The sequence below is a fragment of the Triticum urartu genome, chromosome 6A (genome assembly GCF_056163025.1).
Source record: "Triticum urartu cultivar PI428250 chromosome 6A, HENAU_Tu73, whole genome shotgun sequence".
Classification (NCBI taxonomy): Eukaryota; Viridiplantae; Streptophyta; class Magnoliopsida; order Poales; family Poaceae; genus Triticum; species Triticum urartu.
In genome coordinates this window covers 474094929-474104258 of record NC_141878.1, presented here as the reverse complement: position 1 = coordinate 474104258, position 9330 = coordinate 474094929, and the positions used below count along the sequence as shown (strand labels likewise).

Here is a 9330-nt window from a genome sequence, read left to right as displayed (position 1 = left end):
AGACCCTGACCTAAACCTCGCAGCTGGCCCATGGGCATCCACGGACTGAGCACGCTTGACTGCGAGCCTGCGCGCGCACTACGGCCGTGGATCCGCATAGTTGACAACCACACGCGCACCACTCCCCGGAAAAGGATAGACAAACACGTCGCTGCACGCACGGCTTCCTGCCATCTGCCCACCATCTGAGCTCCATCGGCCACCGGACCGGAGCGCCAAAATTCCGGAGGAGAATGGTTCGAGGAAGACGACGACGGCGCAGCCCAAATCAACGGAAGCTTCGATCCAACAAAGCTCATCATCTGGCTCTGGGGCCGATTCTATTTTTACGTACATCAGAGTCCTAATATAATATGGAAGTCGACAAAAAAAACTTCAGGGGTCCGAAATTACAGACGGGCTAATTGTAATTATAATCCTCCTATTATACGCCTACGATCCAGCGGTACAGGCCCATGAGGCCCGCCTCGTCCTCGTCCGCCGGACGGGGCGCCGCCATGGCCGCCGCTTCGGGGTCCCACCGCCACGAGTCCTCCTGCCGGTGGCTGTGGTGGCTCTGGCTCCACCGCGCGCTCCACCGCCCCGAGAGGGACGACGCCGAGGAGGCCAGCCGGTCCACGTACTCCCGGAGCCACCCGCGCGACCCCGCCGCCTCCGCCAGCGCCTCGCCCGGGCCCTGCGGCGCGGCGCGCTGCCCGGCCACCGCCGACTTGGCCGCCGCCGCCGCGGGGCGCGCGATGCGCGCCACCACGGCCTCCACCTCCTCGTCCACGCGGTAGTCGAAGGAGCCGAGGGAGTATGTGCGGCGGTCGTCCCCCGCGGCGGACGAGCGTCGGTTGCTCACGCTGCCGATCTCGACGCGGAAGCTCCTGGACGCGTTGCTGCTGCTCCTCGCGTCCAGCGGCTCCTGCTGCGCGGCGGCGGCGGCGGTGTAGGCGGTGGGAAGAGGCGGGTGCGGGAGCGAGATGGCGGCGCGGCAGAGCGGGCAGGACGGCGTGTTGCGGAGCCACGCGTCGACGCAGGCGGCGTGGAACGCGTGGCGGCACGCCGGGAGCAGCCGCAGCTCGGCGTCGGGCACGAACGGCGACAGGCAGACGGCGCAGTCGGGGGAGCTCTTGGGCAGCGCCGCCAGCGCCGACGCCATGGTGAAGAGCGGAAGCGACGCGATCAGCCGCTCCTTCTCGTCGTCGACCACCTCGCCCCCTGCCGCTGCCGCTGCCGCTGCCGCCGGGCCCGCCGCGGGTGTCTCCGAAGGGGCGGCCGCCTCGGCGTCGGAGCGGGAGGAGGCGCCGAGCGCCCTGGAGACAGCGGTCGGTGCCGGCGAGGACGTTTGGCGCGAGGAGAGGCAGCGGAGGAGGAAGTGGATGGAGATGGAGGCGCAGAAGACGAAGGCGAGGAGCGCGGCGATGATGAGGAGCGACGGGGAGAGGTTGAGCGAGGAGGAAGGCGGCGGCGGCAATGACGGCGGGGGGATGGTGACGGCGAGGGGGTCCCCGGCGTACGGCGGCGCGGGCGGCGGGATGGAGTCCATGGCGGGCGGAGATGCAGGAGGAGAGAGCGCGTGTTTAAGGCTCGGTAGCTGGCCGCGGTCTCGAGCCTTTTATGGGTTTTGGGGTGCGTGGCGACGGAGAGCTATGCTCATGCTACGCCATACTGCCGCCGTAGGCAGCGCAGCGGGGATGGAGAACTGGAAGGTAAAAAATACTGGCGGTTTCGCCATCACAGGAAGCAGGAATGTGAATGGCCTTCACAGTTTCTCCACCCACCCTTTGTCGTTCATCTCACCATCTTTCCCTTGTGTTTTTGATTGACTATGCTCGTCTTTCTGCACTGCAATTGCACAGGTGGATCGTGTCAGTTGTCCGTATTATGCGAAATTGCACGAGACAGGTCAACCGTTCCTACTCCAATCGGCCGTGTGGAGATCACAAATCCTACTTAATTCGGTCTTGACAATTAGCTTTGATTGACACGAAAAAAAAGCTAAATAGGCCCAGTCTTTGCTCTTCCGGGAGAAGCTAAAGCCCTTTCCGTATGAAGCGACACGGCCAATTCGTGAGAATATGCACACTGTCGGTTTTTACTGCCGAGCTTTGTGGCTCGTCGGAAGATCAAGCTGGAGTGACCGCACCGACAACGTATTTTGGTGGAAGAACAACGACTACCAATTCGATCGACTCTGCCATGAATGCGCATACTGTATTAATTAAAATCACTATGGAGCGAGACATGCACGGCCGGCCTGTATATTTCTCTACTATAGACCTGCTGGGGCCATGGGCATCTAATCTACCGATCAGCGAAGTTGCTTGCGTTCGAAGCTCAGTATAGTAACTCTATTGCCAATTTTGTGAAGAAGGAGAAGAAGGAAAATTAACAGCATGTTTATTTTAGATTAGCAAAGGCGCGTCAAAATTTAGATCGAGCGGAAAAGGTACGGCGTAGGTAGTGATGCAATTGGATGCCGGTACGTGTTGCACTGTACGGGCCTTTAATTTCCCATGTCTGAGAATTTATGAACTCCATCGGACACATAGCAACCTATTGTAGGCCCCGCGTTCCAGTGCACTCATGGCGTATCAAACGGGAAATTACCTAATCTGTGCAAGTAGAAAAGTGCCTTGAATTGATTACCATAGTGTACATCTCTCTCTCTCTCTCTCTCTAGCGAGCTGTCTGGATAATTTTGCGTCCGTCATCACGTAATACGCAATATATACTTAATTATCAACGAGCCGGGTAGCATTCTTAATTAGGAACGATGATTAGAGAGATACTCCTACTACTATGTGGGATTTGACTTGGAATTGTTTAATGCCATTCGAATTCCATTGCACATGTACATGTAGATAGGTTGTTGGAGCCTGGAAGGTACGTACGTCCGAGTATCGTGCAGCTGGAATAATACCAGTGGCACTCACAAGTACTCCCTCCGTTTCTAAATATTTGTTTTTTAAAGATTTTAAATAGACTATCACATACAAATGTATATAAACATATTTTAAAATATAAATTTATTTATTTTGCTTCATATATAGTCATTTGTTAAATTTTTTAAAAAGATAAATATTTAAAAACGGAAGGAGTAAGCATCATCAAGTCGGGGTAAGTAAAAATATATCGTATATTGTGATCCGCTTCAAGCACAGATGTGCTTGTCACCTGCTGGATTAATTGCCTCACATGCATGGGTGCAGCGCGAAATGCATATAGAATCTGATCGACCAGCTTGCTCCAAGAGATTCTACATCTCGTTAACAGTGTGCGCGGCCGGTGCCAAGCTCGTCGTCGGCAGGTTAGTTTCACTGGCAGTTGTGCCTATTGATGGAACGGCATGTGGACACTGTGCTGCTGCCTTGCTGAGCATCTCGCCACACATCGATCTCACTCACATTAAATAGGTAACAAATTAGGAGCACGCACAGGCTATGCATACAGTGTTGCTTAACCCTCATCATCAGGTCGATCGTCCAGGATATGCAATAAGTTGGCGGTGGACGGACCTGTACCGGCGACGGCCATGACCATGAGGGTTTAACAGCTTTGCGGCGAGGACATGAAGTTTTAACAACTAGCGTTAGCCCCTCCCGCTATTGTACAAGGGTACGTGTCACATTTAATCTTATAACGTAACTAACGCGGCGGCGCATGTGTGCAGCTCAAGAAACCTTTGAAAGGAATTAGTAAGGAAACGGCAGAAATAATCCCTCCACGTACGTACATGTTGGGATCGATTGGTATCAGATCAGATCGTGGTTGCATGCATGCATCGGGCACAACATCGAAGCACGGCGGCCGGGGCAGTCGTACGTACTTACGTACTCCCCCCGTTCTGAATTACTTGTCCTGTATTTGTCTAGATACGGAGGTATCTAGACTACGTACGTACGTAGGTTGGAGGAGCGCAACATACGATTCGTAATGACGCGTCACATGGCCGTTAAGCTAGGTGATAAGACCAACTCCAGCAGCTCCTGTAAAAACCTTACTGTAAGGTCTCATTTAGTTGTTAGGGTGGAAAAATCCAGGGAAATAGGCCCCTAGGGGGAGATCTTCCTGTGCATAAGAATCCCTTCCACCACCACGGGGGAAATGGTCCCACTACCTCATGTGCCCAAATGGCAACAAGGGAGGGAAAGAAACCCCTCACGTAAAACATACAGATATAACACAACAGATCAAAGATAATTAGAAAAAAACAGATCAAAGATAAAAACTGCACAAATAATTTTACAATAAAAGAACAGACACATACAAAAACTTCAGAATTCATGTAAACTATAATTTCATTAAAAAATACAACTGATATCCATCACTTCACCAAGGTTCAAATACCCATCGGTCCACATTTCATTCCGATTAAGCGTTGAGCTAAACCTTTTTCGTGTTCCAACATAAAAGCAATCAATACAATTGGCATTGATGCATCATTGTTTAAGTTTGTTCACTATAAAAATTCTGAATTATCAAGTTGTCATGTCCGAGGCATAGACACTTTCAAATAGGATGGGCTGCAAGGTGAAAATCACTAGTCCTACTCAGGTCTTTTCTCCACTCCGCATCTACATCAGGTACCACAACTCGATGTTCGTTGAACTACAAAAAAAGGAAGTTAGCACCATGTATCCAACTGAGAATTGTAACAATTACATGAGCACATGATGACTATAGCTTAGATTTTTAATAACAATCAGCAGAACTTGTTGAGAAAAAAGATAAGAGCCACAATACTAACTTCTATTTCTTAGGTGTTGAATCCCGTGAAACCGATGTCGAAACTGAAAAGGTTTGTCATTTGTCAACCAGATTGCTAGAAGGTCACTTGAATGATAGCATATTCTAACTGAAGCAACAAAGAAAAGAAAGTAAAGAAATATCAAGGTGTTTGAGTGTCCCGGCAAATTCAGCAACACATACAAAATTACTAGTAGGAGTCCATAAGGAGCTGTAACAAGTTATTTTCCTGATGAGTAAGTTTGCTGATACTAATTGGCACTTGGCAAGCTGGGAGTACTATCCATGCGTTGTGTTTCTTGCTTAATCAAGGTCTGCGAGTCAATGTCGTCTAACTAGACAGCCAGAAAAATAACATCATCAACCAAATCTCTTGCTGACTAGTCGATCACTTTATACCAACAAATAAATTTAAGCTTCCTCACATCACATCTTATGATTGTGTGACAAATTAGGGAGAAGGCATCCAGGGATGGCTGTCATATACCTTTCATCAGGTGAAAAAATTTCAATGACCAACGAACCAAAAGGCACTTAGCCACTGAACACAACGCCGCTACCACCACCTAGCATTTTCGGATAAAGCAAATCATTTGCTAATGTCAGAGGTTCAGAGCACTTACATGTGGCACACAATTGAATACTTATCAGTTCAGGACACAAAAGTTTGCACAAAAATGCATGAAAACACATACTGTAGGAAAGGCAGCACACATGTACACCACGGGAAACACCAAAACAGCACCTAGACGGACTGAGATCCGGTGACTTGCTGTGGACAAGTCACCGGGAACAGTATGGTGCCTGGCCCCTCTCTTCAAACTGTTGGATCAAAGGTCGACGGATGGATCTTCATGAACAGTACCTGAGCTACAATGCACGCCTACAAGAACTTGTGAACAGTCCTCGAGCTACAGTGATTCGCATACAGTGCCGTCTATAGTGATTTTGCTGCAGTGTTCGCTCCTGGGCTGCACATCCTCCATCCAACGGCCGGCCTCCCGCCAGTTACGGCGTGACTGGCCAGAGGCCAGTCACTGGATCTCGGTCCCACCTAGACAGCCTCTACAATAAGAAAAAAGCAAGACGTGTGTTAGTGTTGTGATGAATATATGAGCTAGCTGAGAAAAATATGAGCCAACATGTGCCGAAATGCAAATTATAGGCAATTATATACAGATCAGTATATGAATTTAATCTTTCTAAAATGCTAGTTGTGGAGCTCTTTGTGTGCATGTAAGTGAAATGCATGATTATAGTGTATTAATTATGATACAACCATGCATTATGATACTGTAATTCATACTACTTGTCGGTGTCAAAACCGGCGGATCTCGGGTAGGGGGTCCCGAACTGTGCGTCTAGGCCGGATGGTAACAGGAGGCAGGGAACACGATGTTTTACCCAGGTTCGGGCCCTTTTGATGGAGGTAAAACCCTACATCCTACTTGATTAATATTGATGATATGGGTAGTACAAGAGTAGATCTACCACGAGATCAGAGAGGCTAAACCCTAGAAGCTAGCCTATGGTATGATTGTATGTTGTGATTGTTGTCCTACGGACTAAAACCCTTCGGTTTATATAGACACCGGAGAGGGTTAGGGTTACACAAGGTCGGTTACAAAGGAGGAGATATCCATATCCGTATTGCCTAGCTTGCCTTCCACGCCAAGTAGAGTCCCATCTGAACACGAGACGAAGTCTTCAATCTTGTATCTTCATAGTCTAACAGTCCGGCCAATAGAGATAGTCCGGCTGTCCGGAGACCCTCTAATCCAGGACTCCCTCAGTAGCCCCTGAACCAGGCTTCAATGACGATGAGTCCAGCGCGCAGTATTGTCTTCGGCATTGCAAGGCGGGTTCCTTCTCCGAATACATCACAGAAGAATTTGAATACGAGGATAGTGTCCGACCCTGCAAAATAAGTTCCACATTCCACCGTAGAGAGAATAATATTTTCGCAGATCTAATTTGCTGGCTTGTTTTGGCAGTATGACGTTATGTCATGGACCGGTGATTATTCGAACCGTTCCCTTTAACCAGCCCCGCACATAACGCGAGGTAGTTTTTCGACACGTCTTGTCAAAGTAGAGATCGTGTCCCCTTATTATGGGATTCTCATCAATACGGGCGTGGGTAACCCAACCGCGCCATCAATTGCGGCGTTTGGGGGATAAGCGAGTTTTACCAGGCAAGTGGGGACGCTCAGTTTCGTCCGCCCATATAGAGGGATAAGGATTCACCTTCCTATCCACGCCTTCTTCCTCCTTTGCTTATCCGTTTTTGCACACTCAAGGTCTAGAGCCCAAGTCCACACCTCCCACCTCAACCTTCTCCAACCATGTCCGGAGCGGGAGGCAGGTGGATGGTCTCCTCCGTCATGGAGGGAGACATCAAGAAACTGAGGAGAGCCGGATACCTGCCCGACGACATCGCGCATCGGCTCCCAGATGAGGGGCAGCTCATCCCCACCCCCAGGCCCCTGTTGGGTAACGTAGCAATTTCAAAAAAATTCCTACGCACACGCAAGATCATGGTGATGCATAGCAACGAGGGGAGAGTGTGATCTACGTACCTTGTAGATCGACAACGGAAGCGTTTGGTTGATGTAGTCGTACGTCTCCACGGCCCGACCGATCAAGCACCGAAACTACGGCACCTCCGAGTTCTAGCACACGTTCAGCTCGATGACGATCCCCGGACTCCGATCCAGCAAAGTGTCGGGGAAGAGTTCCGTCAGCACGACGGCGTGGTGACGATCTTGATGTACTACTGTCGCAGGGCTTCGCCTAAGCACCGCTACAATATTATCGAGGACTATGGTGGCAGGGGGCGCCGCACACGGCTAAGAATAAGATCACGTGGATCAACTTGTGTGTTTCTGGGGTGCTCTTGCCTCCGTATATAAAGGACTAAGGGGGGGGGGGTGCGGCCGGCCTAGGAGAGGCGCGCCAGGAGAGTCCTACTCCCTCTGGGAGTAGGATTCCCCCCCAATCCTAGTTGGAATAGGATTCGCGAAGGGGGGAAAAGAGAGAGAGGTGGCCGGCCCCCTCTCCTTGTCCTATTCGGACCAAGGGAGGGGAGGGGCGCGCGGCCCATCTTGGGCTGCCCCTTCTCTTTTCCACTATGGCCCACTATGGCCCATATAGCTCCCGGGGGGTTCCGGTAACCTCCTGGTACTCCGGTAAAATCCCGATTTCACCCGGAACACTTCCGATATCCAAACATAGGCTTCCAATATATCAATCTTTATGTCTCGACCATTTCGAGACTCCTCGTCATGTCCGTGATCACATCCGGGACTCCGAACAAACTTCGGTACATCAAAATGCATAAACTCATAATATAACTGTCATCGTAACCTTAAGCGTGCGGACCCTACGGGTTCGAGAACAATGTAGACATGACCGAGACACGTCTCCGGTCAATAACCAATAGCGGAACCTAGATGCTCATATTGGCTCCTACATATTCTACGAAGATCTTTATCGGTCAGACCGCATAACAACATACGTTGTTCCCTTTGTCATCGGTATATTACTTGCCCGAGATTCGATTGTCGGTATTCCAATACCTAGTTCAATCTCGTTACCGGCAAGTCTCTTTACTCGTTCTGTAATACATCATCCCACAACCAACTCATTAGTTGCTATGCTTGCAAGGCTTAAGTGATGTGCATTACCGAGAGGGCCCAGAGATACCTCTCCGATAATCGGAGTGACAAATCCTAATCTCGAAATACGCCAACCCAACATGTACCTTTGGAGACACCTGTAGAGCTCCTTTATAATCACCCAGTTACGTTGTGACGTTTGGTAGCACACAAAGTGTTCCTCCGGCAAACGGGAGTTGCATAATCTCATAGTCATAGGAACATGTATAAGTCATGAAGAAAGCAATAGCAACATACTAAACGATCGGGTGCTAAGCTAATGGAATGGGTCATGTCAATCAGATCATTCACTTAATGATGTGATCCCGTTAATCAACTAACAACTCATTGTTCATGGTTAGGAAACATAACCATCTTTGATTAACGAGCTAGTCAAGTAGAGGCATACTAGTGACACTTTGTTTGTCTATGTATTCACACATGTATTATGTTTCCGGTTAATACAATTCTAGCATGAATAATAAACATTTATCATGATATAAGGAAATAAATAATAACTTTATTATTGCCTCTAGGGCATATTTCCTTCAGCCCCATGAGAGGGTAGTATTCCTCACCCATTTCCTCCGCGGACTGGGATTCCCTCTCCATCCATTCGTCCGGGGGCTCATGTTCTATTACGGCCTGGATTTCCACGATCTGGCCCCGAACTTCGTCCTCAACATCTCGGCGTTTATCGTCGTGTGCGTGGCCTTCCTACGCATCAAGCCCCACTTCGGCTTATGGCTGAAGACCTTCAATGTCAAGCCGAAGGTGGTGGGCGGCTGCCAGGCGGAGTGCGGAGGCGCCATGGTGGGCAAGATGCCCAACGTAACATGGCTCGAGGGCTCCTTTATGGAAACCATAAAGGGGTGGCAATCGGGGTGGTTCTACATCACCGAGCCGCGCGACCCTGTATGGGCAGCGGCCCCCGAGTTTCG

The 9330-nt window shown here is 50.0% G+C and overlaps 1 protein-coding gene across 1 annotated transcript; it reads right to left on the bottom strand.

Moving 5' to 3' along the window:
- Positions 1–266: 266 nt before the first annotated feature.
- Positions 267–1782, bottom strand: LOC125512358 (E3 ubiquitin-protein ligase ATL4-like). Its single transcript, XM_048677454.2, has one exon. The coding sequence runs from the start codon at positions 1529–1531 to the stop codon at positions 425–427; it is 1107 nt and encodes a 368-aa protein (XP_048533411.2). The 5' UTR covers positions 1532–1782; the 3' UTR covers positions 267–424.
- Between the last annotated feature and the right edge of the window lie 7548 nt (positions 1783–9330).